Source organism: Lepisma saccharinum, chromosome 18 (assembly GCF_977018435.1).
Source record: "Lepisma saccharinum chromosome 18, izLepSacc3.1, whole genome shotgun sequence".
Lineage (NCBI taxonomy): Eukaryota > Metazoa > Arthropoda > Insecta > Zygentoma > Lepismatidae > Lepisma > Lepisma saccharinum.
This window is the reverse complement of record NC_139246.1, coordinates 49879164-49901704: the sequence shown is the minus strand read 5'-3', so window position 1 is coordinate 49901704 and position 22541 is coordinate 49879164. Positions and strand designations below refer to the sequence as shown.

Below are 22541 nucleotides of genomic sequence, written 5' to 3'. Positions count from 1 at the left end.
AGATGTGAAAATCTTTAACTAGTGATGCAAACATGCTTTCGCTTACATTAAAGTTTACAGGTAAAATTGCAGAAATATTCTACCTAAACTGATTTGTGTTTAAAAAACCGTAACATCAAAATACGTTTTTTAGAAATTAATAAATAAATAATAAATGGATAAAATGCAATGTCGTGGGAAAGCGTAATCCCTTAATAAATTCAAGGAAACTCGTGCCAGCTCGATGGCGAATCTGGTCAACCGCGTGTTCGACTTTGAATCCCATCACTGAAGTTCCCGACTTGGAGTCACGTCGTGGGCATTGATGTTCTTTGTGCCTGCCCTTTCATCAATTTTATGTGATCAACACTCATCGCCGCGATTAACCAAAAGTGGTAAAAAAGCGACGTCAAATAACAAATACATGAACAATAGGCCTGGCCTCTGTCTTGGTTTAGCAATGTGATTTGTTAATCACTATACGGTGGAGGACGAGGCGGAAATAAATATCAGTAAGAATAAAAATTCATTACAACTTACCCTTCCTGGAAACTTATGATTTTGAAGACGATGCTACCCACTGTCGTCTTTTTCTCGCTGCACTTGCTTCCATGGACTTGAGTTTCATTAGTTTATTCAAATGTCGAATTCTAATAAAAGTTCTTGTTCTGACATACAGGGAAATAATCTTTTCGTTAACTTCAGGAAATTTTGACTGAAGTACTGTCTTTTGAGTGTCCATAACTTTATGTTGCTTGGAAACAGTTGACCCATGGAAGGATGCAAACACAATCTCAAATTGAATAACTTTTTTCCATATCCGAACCACTACGTGCCTCCACCGGGTACCGAACCGGAATCCCTTGATTATAAGGCGATGACGCCACCACTACGCCATCGGGGAGGCCCTCAAAATAGAAATAGATGTGGTGCCAGATTCCTTACAGCCCCAATTGGTACACTCTGCAACAGCACAAGAATGTTTACCTTTGGCACGCTTATTCATGGTACAGACACCGAATACACGTAATACGACCTAAAATTACTCACTTTAATATTCAAGACAAACAGCACAAGCACTTCTGTAAACGAATACCTGATCGCTACTACTGGACCTGCAGATTTTTCTGACATCTGGGAGAAATCTGTGCCTTGAAGTTGGCTTATACCGAACAATGAAAGCCATGTCACTTTCGGAAACGGGAAGCAATTACTTTCCATTTGAATGTTCCCAACTGCAGGTATGAACCCCCTCGGTGTACGTCAAATCGTCTATCGTATATCCCTTACCTGGAGGAATCGCTAGCGTAACGCTCTATGAACTCAGAAGCGAACCTTGGTTGAGGCATGGGTGTGTATCATTGTGTGTTATCTATTTCGTTTTTCATTTTCATTACATTGCCCTAGTCAACTCTATATGTCAAAAATCGACGTGAAATAAAACAGATTGATTGAATTGGCGTTTTAAGTCCAGTTTATGTACATTGAGGCTAATTGTACCTACAGTTTAAAGTGGGATCCGAACCACTACGTGCCTCCACCGGGTACCGAACCCGGGATCCCTCGATTATAAGGCGATGACGCCACCACTACGCCATCCGGGAGGCCCTCAAAATAGAAATAGATGAGAACGTTAATTGGTTCAGTAACGATCTCGCTACCCAGCGAAGGTTTAAGGCTCGAGTCCCGCCTGGACATTGTGTCCCTTTGCGGGAGTCCATCTATTTCATCTATTCATTACTCATCCTCGCCTTCCAATTAGGTAAAAGTTACAGGAAAGCAACCCAAAAGTAACAAAAAAAATATTTGCCTCGTAATGACGCAATTTGACAAGGACGCCCGCAAGATGATTTCACATGAGAGGCAGCAGTGCTCAAAGAGGGAAAGGTTTTGGAATGCTATCTCTCTAGTTAAGAATATCCTCTTAAAGAAAATTCCCCCACTAGGATAAATTGCATAGACATCCTCCACATTTTGTCTATGATTTTGCAATATACTCGTACTTATTATGTTATGCAGCAGTAACTTCAATTAATTCTTGTCAACAATAAGTCTCCCCTGCAAAGAAGTTGCTGAAATTCTACTGCTGGAAATTTTTAAAATACAACACTACCTGAATATATTTACAATATATTGACATAATTTGATGCATGTTTCTTCCGTATATAAAAAAAAACACTACGTGTTAAATAAAAATTAAATAAGAAGGATACTGTTATAGACATTCGTATTATTGAAACTGATGGCAATATTTGCATTCATACGGCTTAGACGTTTATTATTGCGTAACTGTAACTTCATAATAATAATAGTTTTATTCACACGCACACAACACCGAAATTTTGGAGCTTCCCGTGGATGCAACTCGACAGGACTCATACCACTGCATTTTACATACTAGTGACTAGCGAGACTCTGGCGTCTGGACTCGTGGCCATTATAATCCTTGGTGGGGCTCATATTGTGTTGTCCTTACATTTTTATGGTTGTCCCTTCATCCGCCTCATCTTATCACGATTCATCCTCATCTTCGCGATTAGCCAGAAGTAGCAGAAAAACGAAATAATAATAAATCAATATGTATGTATGTGTCGTTCATTTAAAGACGAATTTATACTGGGTTGATCGCTACTATGAGGATGAATGATGAACTAATGAGTGGAGAATGACACAAACATTGCTATATGCCTTACTATGGTTCAAACTGGGGCCTCTGGCTTCCTAAAGCGTTATGCTGTCATGGAGACCCGTTATATACATGTAGAGGGACTTACTTAATCCTTTCCGTTCAATCTTACTCTCTCGATCCTGTTGCAGTTATGTCCACGCTATAATTAATTAAGTTAGTAAACTATTTGCATGAAAATATGCGCACGAGAGACTACTCCCACCACCCTCCAGCACACACAGGCTTTTCAAATTGTTTCACTTTACGATTTTTCTAGTGTTCTCTATTGTGCTCGTCTCAAGATGAGGCTCTCATCTAATAATCATTTAACTTCATTGGTGTGTCTCGTAATCAAGGGGTCCCGGGGTCGATACCCGGTGAAGGCACATGGTGGTTCGGATTAAACTTTAACATGTAGGTCCAGTCCCGATTAGCCTTACTGTGCATAAAGTGGACTTAAAACACCAAATCAACCAATCAACCAACCAACCAACTTTATTGCTGCGTGTAGAAGTGTAGACAAATAGTGTTAAAGAACCAAAGACATTGATTCCCTTTTTGCTGAATTCAGCATGAATTTGTTCGTTTGCCATCCTCAGTTAACTTGAGAAGGTACGGGAAAGCAGTGAAGAAGAACTACATGTTATAAACATTGCTTCCCAAGAGTTATAATCGCCTCTATGAGGCGATAAACTTGTATGATTTTACATGTTATTAAGCGGCCCGCAGCTGAGGGATCCCCTTTTTGACGTCACTCTAGCAGAAGACCTTCACGTGCCGCCGTAGCGCGGGAAGCCGGAATAGCACCCCCTGGGTCTTCCTCTCCTGGACATGTGAGGCACGCAACTTATGAACTTGAGCCTTGTGCTTCCGCACAAGTTGTAAATCTTGGGCTATGATGCGATTTACAGTTGCAGGGAAACATTGCACTGCCTGTGCAATCGCTCTTTGCGTTGCAGGGTTTTCACATCGCACCAAGGATCTCACTTTCCGCACAACATCGGAGGAACGCTTGGGCTTCCGATATGTCCGAGGCCCACTTTGACTGGTTCCAGCAACAGGTACGGTGCAAGCTTTATGGCGATTTAACACTGCATTGATGCCCTTCTTTGACACATGGAATGCTTTCATGTGGCACTGTTTAATTATCTGGCCATAACTATAACCAAAGCCGGAAAGGGCACAGATGTACCACTCCCAAAAGACTGGAATTTTTGGTGTCATATAAACACTCACTCACACACCAACCATCGTTTTTGCAAGTCAACACACAGTACTCTCGTCCTACTGGCTCTGGCTGCTCTGTGCTATGCCTACGTGCTGCTCCTTGGTGATCGAAATCGTTACCATCAACGTGAAACAACCTTCTGTATATTAGTCCGAGAACTATGGACTTTGATATATTTGTTTCAGTTGTTTTTCTCCTGAGATATATTTTTAAAAAAAATATTGCTCTTTTGTTTTACGGAGATTTGATTCTCTTCTTTTTTTAAAGTTAACTTTTTGGATAATTGGTTATTTTTTTAGATACTTCTTTGCTCTTTTTAATATTATGTCTCTGTTGTCGTAATTTTGGTTTGGTATTTGTTTTTTCTTTTAGCTTGTAAGATAGAATTTATTCTTGCTGTCATCTCTTGGACAATTGTTCTGTATTCGTACATGGGTATTATTTTGTGTTTCTTTACTAGTACTAGCTACTTGAAAATATCAATTAATGGATTGATGTAGTTGTATGGTATGTGAATACATTCGTGGCTGAGTATGTCTGACCTTTGCGATCAGTAATTCTATTTTCCACTAAGAAATCGGTGCAGTGAACGAAAATTAGGGTCCTGCCCGATAGCGCAATGGTAGAGTCGTCACCTTGTAATCAACAGGTCCCGAGTTCGATACCCGGTGGAAGCACGTAGTGGTTCGGATCCCACTTTAAGCTGTACGTCCAGTCCCGATTAACCTTACTGTGCATAAAGTGGACTGAAAACACCAACTCGACAACAACAATATATGAAAAATAGGAAAGCTGTGTGTGTGTGTGGTGTGCACGCATGCGCATGTGTGTAAAAGAATAAATGGTCGGAACACCATAGAAAAATAATACATGGTATTATATTGCTATTGAAATATAAATACTAAACCCTTGTAATATGAGTTTTTGACTCCCTGAACGGTGTAGTGGTAAAATTATCGTCTTGTAATCAAGTTGTTGCGGAATCGATACCCGGTAGATGCACTTAGTGCTTTGGATCCCACTTTAAACTGTAAGTCCAGTTCCGATTAGCCTGTCTGCGTAAAGTGGACTTAAAACAAAAATAAATAATCAAACAAACAATACGAGTTTTAAAAATATTGTTGTTCATGCCATCTTATTGTGCGATGGTTGCTAATTATACTACGTTTTTACGAGTATATCATATCAGTATTTAATAATGTTAACAAATGGCACTACATCAATGTACCCAGTCCCCCTCTGGTGCACTATGCAGAAAACGAACTGTCTCAGGCTGCCAGCAGCCATTTTATGAAAGTTATTGTGTTAGGGATGGAACAGATTAGTCGTCCTTCTTATTTTAAAGTAAGTAAGAAATGTTTGTGTATACGTCCTTGAAATTATCCAATGTTAATATTTTATACATACTTTGAAAGCTCGTTTAATTATCATTTTGATCACATAGTTACATTGTAAAAATGTTTTTTGTGTCAAAGGAACGATACCTATTTTTGTTGCAAAACGTGCTCCAGAAGTAAGTTCCTAAGGTGGCCAATGGAAGACCACCCTGAGATCAGGTTACACTCGCCTCTGGAATTTACACTTTTTTCACATTAAAATACGTTTTATTGTAAAGGTGACCACCTAATAATGTTAAATTTGCACATACTTTCATGAATCACTAAATGTTACTAATATGTCGGGTTTATATGTTAAATACTTGAGTGATCATTTTTTTTTCAGAAGTGTTTCTTCTATTTATTTCGGTATGCGTCGTTACTGTACTACATAATGCATGTCACCAATCAAAATTTTGAGACTAGCAATTTATTTAGTAAATTATATAAAAAAATGATTAAACATGAATAAATATGTTTTGTTGAGATCAAGCAACATCTTCTACGAAACTATAAGCAGTGGGCCACCGTTGGTACCCATGGGCCACCTTGGGAACAGATGCAACGGTTTTGTATTCGTAATTCTTTTTTTTTTTTAAAAAAAAGTTACAAGCAATTTTATAAAATATTTATATGGTAGGCTACATATTGTTAATTAGTTATAAGAGTTGTTTCTTAAAATTTCATAAATATATGTCTCATTGGAGATTTGTAAATTTCCCTAGAAGCTTAATTATGCCCCCTTTGGCTCACCTACCTTAAAGTTCCAAAACTGGGGGGGGGGGGGGGTGCAAACTAGGGGACTTTCTCTTGGCAGATAAGGTTTAGCATAGTGCGGGAGCAAAAGTTGCAAAAAGTGAGAGGGGGCAACTGCCCCCCTAATCACTGCCACTGAGGAGAACAAAAAATATGAACCGTCTTTGTCTGTTTTTAGTTCATTTTCTGCAGAGACTAATTGCAAATGGACGTTCTAGGTGCAGTAAGATCAGGATCGCTGAAATGTTTCCATCGGAAGTCAAACCTGTAATTCCTTGATTACAAGGCGGTAGGTTAATTAACAACTACTGTGCTGCCTGGGAAACCTAAGGAAGGAGTCTTAGTCATGTTCAAAGATAGTGTACACAAATTGTTTATGTTCATCCACTTGTGCGACGTGAGGGTTTAGAATAGAAGCACAGGCTACACTCTCAAACAGTGCTAACAGGCACAAATCCACCCCGTGTTAGCGCACAGAATGTAAAATTAAAGCGATTGAAAATACTGTTGGACGATTTATGTGTCCGCCTTTATTTGAAATTAACTGTACAGTGGAATTCACTAGTATTGCTCGGCAAATTATCCATGGGCATTTTCATTAATTTTTCTCTTGTCCAATGTGTTTTTAAGCTATGGATTTTTATGTAGGCTACGCTAGTGCAGAAGTTGTCAACATCTGATTTGAGTCTTATTTCAATTCTTGAAGTTCTTATTGGGTCAAATAAAGTGCACGAACATGGTGATGGACAATTTGCACGGTAATACTCATTGATCCATCCATCCCACTGTACATACCCGAATCCATGTTACAATATTTAATCAAGCCGTGTCTTGAAATCTGGCTTTGGTACTAGATTTATTTTCTTAGAAATACATTAGTATTCGATCCATAATCTAGCCACCGGAAGTTCTGGGTTCGAACCCCAACCTGCACATAAGTGTTTCTGTTTCTTCGATAACTGAATTCAACCATCACTCATTCTCACAATTGCGAACATAGAGCTTTCACATGAAAGTGACAAGCGACAGAGAACATGATCCTTGCAAACTAATCTTAAGAATTAATGCAATCTTTCACACCGGAGTGACGTGTCGCCTGTGGCTTTCACGTCACTCGGTCCGGGCTGTTTTCTCAATAGCGTGCTTCATGACGCTTCGATCTGTCGGTCGCACATGGGCACTCAATGCTTCTTACAGACTGAAAGGGGAAGTAAGTGTCTCTGCTGGTGTGTGCAATTTGTGGTAGAGTGTCGATGTGAGTAATGTGAAATAAGAAGTACAAAATGTAGAAGGTATGAACAATATATTACCTCGTATTGTAGATTGTTCATATCACGACCGATATTTTTAGATGAATGATGGGATATTATATTTAACGAGGTTATAGTCTTTCTTGTCTCTTTCCACCGATTTCTCACACTCAGGTGTAATTATTCTTAACATACAAATAACACTCACGTTTAAACTGTCAAAGTGAATTTACTTAAAAATAATAAACATGAAATAGGGTAGGGTGGTACATTTTCGATATAGGTACTATTTCGATCACCCGTTCTAAAAAGTCGAATATTTTGCTTCCTGTTATTGGCAACGCAGATTTGAGGAGTAAGAGTTGTTCGGGTGTGTTGTGCAGAAACATCGAGAAATTCTACGGAAAACCCGGAGAACCAGACGTAATTTTGTATGGCAAGGTGGGTACGTTGGAGATAGAATAGGTGATTTGTATATAAACGTCTGCCTGTCATTTTGCGTGCCCCGTGTTTATGCTTGAACGTAGGATACCGAAATTCAGGTCAAACGTGGACAAGCATGTGGTGGCTGTAGCATATGACATCCGTAGCTATCTGGTGAGAGATAAGGGAACTACAGAAATATTTGAATCCATGCACAAAGTGATACGATCGGCGGAAATGGTACAATTTCGATCAGCGAGATATACAGTTTGAGTTCCATTACCGTAACACGTGCAACACATGACTTCACAAAGTAAATGCGTTGTTCAATTTATTGTTACAAATGCTTTGCAAACGAACACCGAAGAAGGTATATCAACAGTATTCGTCCCGAGTTCTCGAAAATGTCGTGCAGAGTATTCTAGAGGGACACTTACATATACGCGGTCATCGCAAACTTTATCATGTTCCATTTGCCACCCTCCAAAACAAAGTAACGATGGCACGACAAGAAGCAGCGGGTGTTCCTTCCCCTTCCAGGATTGATGTTGGCCATCCAACAGTTTTCTTCAAGCAGATGGAAGACGCAGTTGTGGAGAGACTGATGTATTTGGAAGGGCGAGGATTGGGATTGACACCGAAGGAAGTGCGGGTAGCTGCGTAACGATGCATGTAGTCAAACAGAGTTATTAAACTAACAGAACATGCAGTTTGTTTCTATTTTCCTCCTGTAGGCCTACGCCATAGAAGAAGTTGCATACTGTTTCTTCACTCAATGTTGATCCAAATTGTACGGGACGGTGATCAGATTTATATCTACCTAGATACAATTCTAATCAAATTTTATCCGACCAAAATATTGTCCTGCTGTCTACAGTAGCAGAACTAAAAATGGCATGTTATGCCAGCGTCTTTAGTAAAAGGTAAGCATTTCATTGGCACAAAAAACTGTAATTTTGCTGCCTATTTTTTTCAAGTTATATTGAATTTAATTTTTTGTGATCGAAAATGTACCACCTTACCCCATAACACAATAACATAGGGGAGACCGGGGTGACAGCGGCGTAGTGCCCACGTAAAGCTTGTAAGTCCACCTTACAAGTTGAAATTATTGAAGAAAACTTATTTCATTCCCGTATTTATCGCTTGAACACACACAGAAATATCAGACTGCAAGTAGGAACTTTTAACGAAACAATTGAGGACTTGTTTTGATTCGAGTTGTTTCTCTGTAAGGCTTCTTGAGAGGACTTACGTGTAGGTGAATGGAAGAAATGATTTGGACTCGCTCATGGCGGGTGTGTTTGCTTACGTAGTATCTTCTCAACCAATGACAGGGCACCCCGATTCTGGGACAGATGTAAGGCGCATTACGAGTTTGTCCCCAGGCAGGCGAAGCTTACGCTGGCATGGTTGCCGCTCCGTATGACTCATATGCTTGCCACGGTCGGAAGAGAACAAAGAAATTCGACTCCCGTGTTGTTTCAACAATGCTTGACGGGAGGTGTAACAAAACGGGTGTCATTTTAAATGTGTAAACTAACTATTAAGTTCACAAACGAGATGGTTTAATGTTGGATATTACCTCCATTAGAAGCAGCGAAGTTAACGATAAAAGAGGAATGTCTGGCAATCCTAGATCTGGCAGCGCCCGCAAAGTTTGGCGCGTGCATAATACTTGGTGCGTACTGAAAGTCGTGATCAACTTTTTATTTCAGACGTAAATGTTCACGTAGAGCGATGCGCTGTATAAGACAGTTAGAACCATCTATTGTGACAACATACACTTGAAAGTGGGGTGATCGGCGCAGTACGTATGCGCATTAGCGAGTAGCGAGTAATGGCTCCGTTTGACACGTCGTTTCGCCAGCGTGCAGTAATTGAATTTCTGTTGAAGGAAGGTGCATCGGCATCAGATATCCACCTCCGATTGCAGGAAGTGTATGGTGATCAGTGTATGGCTGCCAGTAGCATCAGGCGATGGATAAAACATTTTAGAGGTGGAAACACAGACATCAGTAATCTCCCTCGCACAGGCCGCCCGAGAACTGCCTCGAACAACAGGAACGTGGCTCGCGTCCAGGAAATCATCCAGGGGAACAGGCGTGTTTCGGTTAGGGAACTTTCACACATTGTTGGAGTAGGGCACAGTGCTATCCAGGAGATGATTGGTGTACTGGGTTACCGGAAAGTGTGTTGCAGATGGGCGCCAAGGGATTTGAATGCGGCACAAAAACGAAACAGAAAATATGTTTGCACGGAACGTTTGGCGCGGTACCGAGCAGAGGATGGAGGCGAGGGTTTCTTGAAGTGTTTGGTTACTGGAGACGAAACCATTTTCCACCTCTACGAGCCTGAGAGTAAACGTCAAAGCCTGGAGTGGCGACATCAAACATCACCAAGAAAGAAGAAACCGAGGACAATATCATCAGCTGGCAAAGTAATGGGAACTGTCTTCTGGGATTCGGAGGGTGTTCTTCTCGTGGACTTTCTCACTCCTGGGGAAACAATCAATGCATCTCACTACGTGCGCACTTTGAGAAAACTTCGTCGTGCTATTCGTGAAAAACGTCCTGGCAGGGATAGTGTTATCCTCCAACACGACAATGCCAAGCCCCACACAGCACAGCTAACGAGGGATGAAGTTGCCAGATTTGGGTGGGAACTCCTTCGACATCCTCCCTACAGTCCAGATCTGGCTCCTGACTTTCACTTGTTTTCTTTTCTGAAAGAACACATGCGGGAAAACAGATATGACACCAACAAGGAAGTGGAACTTGCCGTTAGGAGAATACTCAGACGTGCCTGAACGGAGTTCTACAACAGAGGAATTTTCAAACTTCCAGAACGTTGGCAAAAATGTGTCGATTTAGATGGTGATTATGTTGAAGACTAATAAAGGTATGTACTTTAACAGGCATATATTAGATTCTTTTTTGTACAGTTTACTTCCTTCTTGTAACATGTTGATCACGACTTTCAGTACGCATACTTAGCTTTATGATTTACAGATTTTTTTTACCTTTTCCTTTCACTAAGTTGCTTGATATGCTTTTCAAAATTTGCGCAAATATCGTAACCATGATAATAAGTAGTATTCTCGAATGCATTTGCTTGCATTTGCAAATTGTATTCTACGCATTTCCCACAAATGCCTTTTTTAGTGAAAGAAAAATAATAAAAATATGACATGACCTTTCCAGAAGAAGAGTTTGTGTCCTTAACTAAGCTGTACGCAAAATTTTTAAATTGCTACCAGTTGAAAGTTGAGCTACAGGTAATTTATTCTGAAGCCGAATATCGAGTAAAGAGTGTGTTTGAACTTCATGAGTACTTGCATACTACCCATTTGAACGAAGCTGTTGAACAAGTGTACAAACTAACAGAATTCTTCCTCACTGTTCCTGCCTCAAGCTCGTCGGTGGAAAAATAGTTTTCTGCACTGAAGAGGATTCACACATTTTAATGCAGCACACAGACTCAGGCAAGGAAATCTGACTTCGGACTTATATCCATTGAAAAGGAGCTGCTAAAGACATTGACCAGAGACTCCCGATTCTACGACGACGTGATTGAGGTGTTCAGACTAAAGGATCGTCGGATCGAGTTATAGTATAAATGAGAATTTTCATTAAGTAATATGCTATTATTGTTAACATAGAGTGTGTGCATTTTGTGTTTTGAAATTGAGTGTGCCCATACATGACTTAGATTCAAATAGATTCTATTTAGTTAAAATGTTTTTAGGTTTTCTTTATCCAATATTCAGGTCAGGTTTATCTAAGGAGGCCTTACACATTTCATAGAATTACGCTACGCCACTGCGGGGTGAGTTGCCCATAGGGATGAGTTCACAAAGTGTGATTTATTCCTACTAGACGAGAGTTGGCAACATTGCAGTGAATATGCTTCATCTCTAGCACCAACTCACAACTAAGTAGTTAAGCGTCTTGTTCACGAAGTTTTGTGTGACGAATATCGTCATTTTCTACTTGCGAAGTACATTTTCTCAACTCTATATTCATTCTTATACATTTTCAAAGTAAGCACGAAGTTTTTGGTAAAGCTATCGAGAAGACTATGGTAAGTTGCAGTGGCGGATCCAGAGGAGGTGCACGTGGCTCCATCAAAATTCTCGAGCAATTTATACTTGTAATACGTAATTTACAAAATTAATAAAAAAAATATTATTAATTATATGTACACTTTTGAAAAGTTTTGCACCCCGTATATCGTTAAAAATTGCTGAGTGCCGAACATCATTTGAAGTTGGTGCCCCCATACACCACTGAAAGTTGGTGTCCCCGAACATCGTTGAAAGTTGGTGCCCCCGTATGGCGTTGAAAGTTGGTGCATCTCGAACATCGACTATGTTTCTTGCATAAATCGTTTGTAAAATTTCTCCCTGTTCTTTGTTCCGTCATGAAAGAATCAAAGGGCGTGAAAGTAAGGTTTAAAGCGCATTATCCTACCCAACACTGTATGCAGGTGGTGCGATCAGAACTAAGCTCCCACTTATTCAACAATGTTCTCATACAATGCAACGGTCTACGTTGTTTATTTATTTTTAAGAAACAGCTGAATGTACGAGAAGAAGAAAAGTTCTTGTCAGCTTTTTAAGACAATGTCTTACGTAAGTACGAGTACCCATGTGCATTAGGTGTTACATTTCTTTGCACGTATTTGTAAATCTTTCCTAACTGAAGTTCATTTTAGTGAGTGAGAAGTCAGTTTTACCTGTCTGTCACGTCCAGCTTGTGAATTGTCGAGTGTTGAAGTAAAGCAGGACTGTAATGCGGAACATTTTAAACTGTTGCGTGTTGACATTCGTTGCCCGTATTTGAAATTGCTAAGTGCTGCGAAGAATGTTACAAAAAAGATCTAAGCAAATTAGTATTTTACATTTCTTTAAGGAAGTCAAAACCAATTCGGAAGAAGACTCAGAAATGTTAGGTGAAAAGCAGGAAGTGAAAAGTAGTTCCAGTGAAGAAAATAACACAAATATAGCCTGTCTAAATAAGTCTGAAAGTTCAATTTGTGCAAGTGTAGCTACAGTGAGTGAAAACAATGAAGAGAATAGTTGTAGCAGTACTTCAAGTGAAGAAAAAGAGGAACAATGTTTAGGTGAGTGTGGATATTCTAATGATATTGGACACTTTCTTGGAAGTACTTTAATAAAGGAGGAGATAAAGTACAATATTCTGCAATATCCTTGGATTCCTCCCGTAGATTAAACTTTTCTGTGTTCGCGAGGAATACGCTATTTTTAATATATATATATATATTTTTTACAATGTAATTTTTAAATATATTTGTTCTTAATAACTTGGTCGCATGTACAGATGACTGGAATTGGTACTTAAAGAAATATTAAAGTATAAAAGACTTGTTTCACCATGGTAAACTTTAATTTAAAGCAGAACTGTAATCTTCATTAGTATTTATGTGTACACTTTTGGAAATTGGAGCCTCCACAAAAAAACTGAATCCTGGATCCGTCCCTGGTAAGTTGTATCGATACTACATTCTTAAAATTTGTTAAAGTGCATTGTTTAGCAGCAGTATGACCAGAAATTCCATTATGGCGATCGGGGTTAGTTGACATTATTGTAAGTCTATTGACAAAAATGTTATTCAATTAATTGTTTAATCAAAAAGAGCTTAGCGTAGACAGATTGTTTGTACCAATATATCTTACATTTGGATTATGGGAAAGTCTATTGCATTTGTATTTGTGATATAAAAATTAAAATAACCATTGGGTAAAAAATTCAGTAAACGCTTTTGTAATTTTTTTTTCAAACTTTTGGAACATTTATGATTCATATTATACTGTTCATTTGAACACATTTTGTAATCTGTAATTTTTAAGGCAGTATATTATTTGAAATAAAATATTCCAAACCATATGAGGGATAGAATTACACATATTGTCAATTGACGCCGCACAAATCAATCAGCCCATATACGAGGTGAGAATACTGACACGTTTTGGAAAAACAAACAATAACTTTGCAAGTTTTAGGAGCATGGTGTAACAAAGATTCATAGTGGTCGAGGAAACTACAGGTAGGATATTATTCATACTATTTTATTAATAGTAGATAGAAATTTTTAAGAGCTGCAGGAATATAAACAAGAACATTGTCAAATCACCCCGGTACTGTTATAACATAAATCTTTGATTTCAAGAAACTTACCTTGTAGCAAGAAACCGATGCTCTGGTTGTACCCATGGCAAGGAACGCTCATGGGAGGGGACTGCTGGAACTGGACCACGAGGGCACTGTGTGGAGGGATGGAGCGGACGACATCAAAAACTGGCTGCCCGTCCAGCAGAGAGGCTGTGAGGTTCACGCTCTCCGTGCCGTGAGATGTGGAGAGAAACCGGATCCAGTTGCATTTTCGGATTCTCCGGTCGTCCACTTCCTGGACCACTTCGTAGCATCCAAACTGGAGCTTCACCTGGAATAAAGGAACTTCATTTTGGCACCATATACGTTAAATGTATACGCAGTTTTCCAATATGATCGTCATATGGTGTAACAATATTTCTTCCTAATGCAGGGTTGTTAAAGGTTCCCGGAATTTTGAAGAAATTCAATTCCGGTCCAGGAGAGAAAATCAACAAGCGCAAATAGATTTTGGACCATAAAGAACCTTTTTATCTGTAAAGTATTTAAATTCGGTCCGGGATCCAAGTTCTGTATTGAAATGAACAATGCGCAACTTGGACCGAATTTAAATTGTGCGAGAAAATAGGTTCCGGTCCTGTTACGGAACCCAATAGACCCCATTAGACTGGACCTTTAACAATCCCAGGGTTGTTGAAGGTCCAGGAATTTTAAATAAATTCAATTTCAGTCCGGGAGAGAAAATCAGCAAGCTTAAATGGGTTCTGGACCGTAAAGAACCTTTTTATGATTAAAGTATTTTAATTCGGTCCAGGAACCTTTTTTCCGGATCAATTTAAATACGGTCCATGAACCTTTTTTTTTTCCCGGATCAGTTTCAATACCAAAGTTCTGTGTTGAAATGAAACAATACGCAACTTTGACCGAATTTAAATTGTGCGAGAAGAAAGTTCCTGTTGCGGAACTCAATAGAACCCATTAGAATTTATGGATTCCTTGGACCTTTAACAACCCTGACAATATGTGACAAATAAGCATACGTATACCCTGTCCCAGCTAACTGTGAACTAAGGCCGCGCATAGCGGCAGAGAAGGGGAAAAATCGAGTGGTCAGAGCTAAGCAGTAGACGCTGATGTGCAGGCTGGTAACTTCAGTCGCTTTCCCTCACTCCACGCAATTCCGTTCCTCTCGTGTTCATTGGTGGAGCTGCCTCGGGTCACTACTTGCGGAGAGACTTGCTTTCGTTTGCCTGCTCCACAGTTAGCTGGGACGGAGTATACCTAGGTAGTTTTCTCTTAAAGTAGTTATTTTTAAAATAGACAATTACTTTTCTTTTTACATCTTCCCTGCTATTGTGATTTTTGCCAGACTAATGCTATATTCTGGTCAGATCTGACCTCATTAAGTAAAGTTTTGTTATTGTAAACTACAATTCAAATCACGTTTCAAGTCAACAAGAGAAGAACTAAGAAACATGTGGACGTGTTAAAATACAGTGGTGTAAGTAACTTTTTTAAAAAGAAAAATAAGTCTGACTCACAGCACTTTGCTGATCAACGCAACAGCTGTTTCCTTTATCACTAGACCTTAAACTATCATCTGTTGACAGTTGAATGAATCTCTGATTTACTTCACAATTTCTGTTAACAGGTTGACTTATATAGATCTGATTTCTGTCTAAGTTGTTTTTTTTTAAAAAAGTTACTTACACCACTGTAACTTTGACCCGTCCATGTTATGAAGCGGAGATTGAGAAAAGTTACGCAGAGGAAAAAGTTTGTTTAGAATAAGCAAAAACTAGTTTCTTGTAACCAAATATATTTTTTAAATAGGCGACAAACAAATTATCATTCACCAGAACAGAACCAGTAATCCTTCAGTAATCGGTCACATTTGCTTAGTTAACAACATTTTTGGTCAAAATTAGCTAATTTAGTAAAGACTATCAATTTTTTTTGTTTGCGACTACCATAAAGTTTTACCGAACGTGTCTTGTTAATTCAGTTCAAACAATTTCATTGTTTCTGTGTAAAGTAAGAACAATATAGAAATTGTGCTTTACAAAAGACCATTACGGTTTTTGTGGGAAAAAGGCGCTGTATTAGGGAGAGTATTGTGACATCAACAATTACAATATAACACTGGTTAACAAAATGAAACTTCCTTTTGCATACGAGGAAAAGTAGTTTAAGAAATTTTTCAAATATGGCTCGTCGTTTCGTTTGGATTATGCAACGTAATGCTGCAAACGATTACTTTTCTTAAATATCGACGTTCAGGGGATGAACTGTTCGTCCTGACCTGCTGCCTCATTTTGCATGGTTTCTGTTTCACCAACCTCAATTCCATTGTACGCATATCGAGTCTTTTGTACAGCGCGATTAATCACAAGGGGACGCTCGCCAAGTAGAAACAGTGCAATGCAAAATGACCATCTTTCAATCATCCGCTGCCTACCGTTCGATAGTACCGAAACGCATTAGCAAATGAGCATCAATTGTTACGAGACAGGCAACTCAACCTTTTGTGCAAGGGCAAAATAGTGGCATTTTATACATCCAACTTTCCCCTCATTTTCTGCCGGCAGTGACATTATCGACAGCGTTTCGCTGTAAATCTTTACCTTGCTCTAAAGAAGAAAGCTGGATGAAACTTGCCCTGCTGTCTTTGCCATTATTGTTTATCATCGCATTGAATTATGGGAGCCACATTTAAGCTCTCGCCGATATCGTGGAAACATAAGCCCGGTTTCAAGGCCTAATCGCTCTGGAACTGATGAAACATTGAACGAACTTCTTTTTTCATGTTACCATTTCACCGTCGTTGGGACGCCCGCTGTTCACTTGTTCGCGGTCTAATGGCCGCCTCTCATTACAAGATTGCTTCCATCACGGGAGATCAATATGGAAGAAATGACGTAGCAAAATCTATGACCACCGAGAAGGGGCCGCGGTGCCTACAGGTCTAAACTAATCAGCATTCCAATCTAGTGTGATGATACAAGATTGTGTATCGCCGCAAATAGGCGTATCGCTGTTCCAACACAAGCACAAGCTACTCTCTGAAAGCCCTTGCACACGTTCGCTTTCCAATTTTGAAACAAGAACAGGAAAAGTAAAGATTCAAAACTGTTACACAAAAAAGGAATTCAAGTTCATTTTGTGATTTCCTTTCGGAATCATGGACGATTCATAAATAAGATACTGTGCCACCTTATTTTGCATACCCACATTAATTGTCATACAGCGATTATTGATTATTTGTGTGTGGACAAATTACCTGTCACTATTGCTCATTAGTTTTGAATTTTTGAACAGTGCAGTTTAAAGATGCGTAGAATCAAATTGACAATCAGCATTTTCGCTTCATCTTTTTTGTTATATTGTATGCGCTTGCCTGGGTTGGCTTTGTACTGGTGATGATAAAGAGTATATATTTTGTTGTTCACTTATTTGTTTCAATCCTGAATTTAACAGTGAGAACAAATGGCAGAAATATCGCGAGGCGAGTGACAATTTGGTACAGTGGGATCCATGAGTATTACCATGCAAATTGTCCATGACTATTTTCATTAATTTTTCTCTTACATCCTATGTGTTTTTAAGCGATGGATTCTTGTATGCTGGTACAGAAGTTGTCAACAGCTTGTTTTGAGTTTTCCTTTAATTCTTGAAGCTCTTATTGGGTCCAATAAAGTGCACGAACATGGTGGTGGACAATTTGCACGGCAATACTCATGGATCCCGCTGTACCAAATTGTCACTGGCTCTATCTAATACCACAAAGAGGTACGTGTCCAATTTTTATTTTTCACAAAATAACATTGTGAAAGGGGTGTAGATGCTAACGGCGCCAGAGGGTACAGGGGGCGAATACCCCTAGAAACGAAGATAAAATAGATAACAGTTTGAACGGAGGTATGGGGGCCGTTGTTCACCCGTAAATCGATTGATTGATTTGGTGTTTTAAGTCCACTTCATGCACACTAAGACAAATCGGGACTGGACCTACAGTTTAAAGTGGGATCCGAACCACTATGTGCTTCCACCGGACCCGTAAATCGAACTTCAGCCAAAAATGATATATTCCATGCATATACTTTTATTTCAGCAAAGTAGTTTGCGTTAATTATGATAATGGATTTACAATTACAAGTAAGACTGTTGCAGATTACTGCAGGAATACGATATCTTCAACTGAGAAGAGAAAGGATAAGGAATAAATAAACAAATTGGTGACTACATGATTATCTTTATGTGCCTCGTTATACTACATACACCACAATATTTTAATATACCGTACAATGTCTATAATTTGACTAATTGACTGATTTACTTCCTTTTACTTCGCTTTTCTGTCACTTATGACTAATTACGAAGATGATAATGAATAGTGAAAAGATGAGATGGATGTAATGACAATCACAAACATATTGGAACGACAGAATACGAGATCCACAGAGGATGTGAGTCCAGACGCCAGAACATCGCTAGTGTGCAAAATGCAGTCCAGGACATACCTACTACGTGGAAGGGAGGTTGACATTTGGGTGTCTCCAGAAAGGGTCACTCCTTACCCCAAAGGTGTCTGCTGCATTAAGCGTTCCTTTGATAGTTAGCACGCACCACATGACCAGGGTTGTTAAAGGGACAGGAACCCTTAAGTTCTAATGGGTTCTATTGGGTTCCGCTGTGGGACCGGAAGCTTTTTTATTTTGCACAATTTAAATTCGGTCCAAGTTGCGTATTGTTTCATTGATAAAAGGTTCCTGGACCGTATTTTAATTGTCCCTGAGCCGTATTTAAATTGATGCGGGAAAGAAGGTTTCTGGACCGAATTTAAATTCTTCCTGAAAAAAGGTTCCTGGACCGAATTAAAAATTCATTCTTGAAAAAAGGTTCCTGGACCGAATTTAAATTGACCCGGAAAAAAGGTTCCTGGACCCAATTGAAATGCTTTAAATATGAAAAGGTTATACACTGCACTAGAACTCATTTACGTTTGCTGAGTTTCTCTCCCAATCCGGAATTGAATTTATTTACAATTCCTGGACCAGGGTTGACCGATTAAAAGTTGCCTTCTAATCAGGCCCGTAGCTAGAGGGGGGCAGGGGGCGCAGTTGCCCCCCTGAGAGCCTGCTCTGCCCCCCCCCGGTGAAAAATACAGAACACATTCCTACCTGGAATTCTCTCTAATCTTTACAATTATATCCTAGCAACATAACATAGACATTTATTGACTTTGTGATTAATGAAGGTGTGTGGGATTCCGTACAATGTCGTATCAGGATTGGGGGGAAAAATTCCCTTCCAGATTAGACTTCGGGAAATGATTTCACAATTTTCAGTATCTAGAACAGTTGTGACATTTTGAGTAGTATTGTATTAATGGTGCCTAATGTGTTTGAATGTTTTGCTATGAACTTTGAATTGCTTAAATTTTTGTTTCCCAAGTCTATCTTTTGGTAAGAGTGTGGTAGAGAGAGGGAGTGGATATTTGATTTTTGTTACTTTGCGTTGCTTCTCTGCCACTTCTAGCTAATCACAACAATGAAGGATGACATTAAATTGATGACTAGACACTCATAAATAGTGTCGCAACTACACGGGGCAGGTGGCATTGTCCCCTCCCCCTGACCTTGGACAGAAGTCCATTCTAGGGGAAACAAACATTGAAGTAAAAAACAAGACTAGGAGAATCTGAGAATAGCAGGACAATTGGATATTCATGATGGAATTAGTTTTTACGTGTTCCTTGCATTTTTCTACCAGACGGCCTTGAGCACTTGCAAGGGGCACAGACCGGCAATTGCCCCCCCCCTCGATTTCAAATTTTATACAAATAAAAAAACATTTTGTAAAATTTTCTTGCTCGCTTCGCTCGCAATGTCTGCTATTTTTATAGTCCAAGTTCACAACCATAGCTATGGGGCGGCAGGAGTCGGCCCTGGGAGCCAAAAGATCTATATGGAAAAAAAAAAAATAAAGAGAATTCCATGGTGCCCCGTCAAATTATTGCACCCTATTAAAACAATATCTTTCTATGAAACTTAATGTAAAACATTAATGATGACACTGTAATCCAAGAAGTCATTGACCAATCTAGGGATTCCTCTTTGTTTGTCAGGTGTCAAAACATGTATTTCAACTATAATATAATACAATTCACACAATATTTTGCAAAATGGTTAACGTAACCAGTAGGCAAATGTTGTCTGTAGTGATGCAAGAGTCTCCCCTTTGAAGGAAATAGAGTCCGTGGTGGGAACCATGTTTTAATGTTTTAGCAAGTACAAAAAATGTATTACAAATTTTTACACAATTCATCCAAGTGTAGGTAATATGTAACCATTATTATTTAATTAATTTGATTTTTCTTGCAAAACACAACACAATGGTGTTGTTGGATTCTCGTTAGATTCCTTTGTGCAAAAAATCTTGCATACTGGAAACTAGAGGGAATCATTATGAAGCATGATTTATAAAGGGCTCCCTTAATCAGTTCTGCAGAGAGGCCCAAAGTTGTTGGTGCATATTAATTATCTATTAACATTATCGATCTGTAAATATCAAGTAGATACAGTCCCTATTAGCCTACCTAGGTATTTATGTTAAACTTCATATTCTTTGGCAATCTGGAAAGGTCATTATCGAAATATTGCTATTTGATGTTGCTCGAAGTTCTTTTGTTCGTTGCAGTTTCAAGATAACATCCCTTTTCTGTTACTTATCTCTTTTGGGGGAGGAGGCAAGTGCCTCTTTGTACCCTGTTATATCTGCCAATGCAACACAATATATTAAAAATTTGCCCCCTCTAGGATTGACTTGGCCCCCCCTACAAAGAATTTCTGGCTACGGGCCTGCTTCTAATAATGTCCGCGAGTACGTTTTACATTGGAATGTCGCACTGTGGTTGTAGAAAGCGTAGCACAGGGAATAAATAATAACGATGTTGTTCTCTCGTGGGCCAGGTTCAAAAACTCCCTTGTCGAAGACGCAATATATTAGTGTGGTGTCACATCGAGTTCAAACAAACCCGTCATATGTTGCTCCGGCATCCGATCCAGGAACCGCAGCCAATAGGAGCCGTCGATGAGGTAACGTGAGGCTCCTGTGTTCCCAGGACAGGACGGGTAGTGTTGCTACAACCAAGTGAAGGAACATTGTTTCCTATACAGGGACACTGTTAGTTGTTACCGTAAATATACGGTAAATACCAGTAAATATTCTACCCTTTAAAATTTATCGGTCTGCGTATTAAATTACAAAAACGGGACTGCACCGTTCTGTTCGTGAGGGCAGGCGTATTCATGTCGTCACTCCCTGTGTTGTGTCATGGTGTCAGTAATTGAAGTATTAAACGCAGACAGACATTCATACATTTCATATACTTATATAGACCTGTAGTAAGCTTTGAGGTTTGTATACTATCTTATCTTGATTAAGTCTCGGGTTCGATAACCGGGGCACATAGTGGTTTGGAACTCATTTTAACTGTAAATCCAATTTCAATTAGCCTATCTGTGCATAAAGTATATAACCATATGCAAGGTGTAAGAGTGAAAGGCAAAATAAATGTTTAGTTCGTTTGCCACCAGATGGCTTTAATTTGAAAAAAGAGGCGTGGCTGAAATTTCGGAGGTCGGAGGAAAGCAAGCCTCATGTGGGAACTTCACTTCCCACTGATTAGCAGCAGTAATGCCAAAAGCAGGGAAATTTCCCTCGGCACAGGGAAATTTGAGGGTGAAAAGGGAAAAGGGAAATTTAATGAAAAATAGCTAAAAAAAACAGGGAAATTAAACTCACATTTTCGTTCTTTTAAAAAGTTGTGTACTTTCTCCAAATGAATAGTTAGCAACAGTGACACTTTTCTTTCAGTAAGCTTTCTTTCTCCCTGTGTGTGTGACTTCGTGTGTCCTGTGTCGTTGCAAGGAGAATGGAAGAGGTGACTGATAGGAAGCTAGCTACCTGCAACTCCCAAAAAGGTTAGAAAACGTCGTGGGGATCTATCTGCGGATGAAAAGATATCTGGGAAACGTGTGGAAAAATTTCGTATTGAGTGGCAGGAAGACCCGCAGTTCAAAGGCTGGCTACAACCAGTTAAAGGTAACGAGTGTAAGCGTAGGTGCATAACATGCGATGTTGTTTTAAATTGAGGAAAACGTGATCTGGAAAAGCATGCGAAAGGACAAAAACACAATGTCAACGCGGAAATGCTGAGAAGTACACGCTACATTAGCAACATAAAGCTAACATTGTTTCCTGAACTTGTGATTGTCTCAGAAATATTTGCACTGTGAGAAAAGCGAGCATTTTTTTCTCCTTTGAAAACTAGCAACATATTGGATAATAATAATTGTTTCCTAAATCCTTGAATATCATAGAAATGTTTGTATCCCAAGTGAGGCGAGTGGGAAAATTTTCTCTTTCTTTTTGCCCAGGAAAATTTGAAAAACGTAGAGTACCCCACCCCACTTCGGTGCGCCCCTGTTACCTTCTCTTGTTCGAGAATATCTGCCCATTACTTCACACTTTTATGATTTTTATAAATATTTAATAATAATAAAGTTTGTTCCTCAGGCAAAACAGGCGTCAAAAGAAAAATATTAACACCAGGCCCCTAGCTAAGCTTTGACAATGGGTGGGTTTCAAAGTCCGATAATCATTGCGCCGCAGACGAAATTTTTTTTTGGTTTGGAGATTTTTTCAATACATTAGTGTTTTATT

General features: G+C 39.3%; 1 protein-coding gene across 1 annotated transcript in view; it reads right to left on the bottom strand.

Annotated features, from left to right (window-relative positions):
• LOC146002239 (uncharacterized) overlaps positions 1 to 22541 on the bottom strand; it is a 118528-nt gene that overhangs the window by 82434 nt on the left and 13553 nt on the right. The window contains exon 2 of the mRNA XM_083139956.1: positions 13881 to 14145. Coding sequence (XP_082996082.1) covers positions 13881 to 14145 — 265 coding nt within the window. The remainder of the gene's footprint in view (positions 1 to 13880; positions 14146 to 22541) is intronic.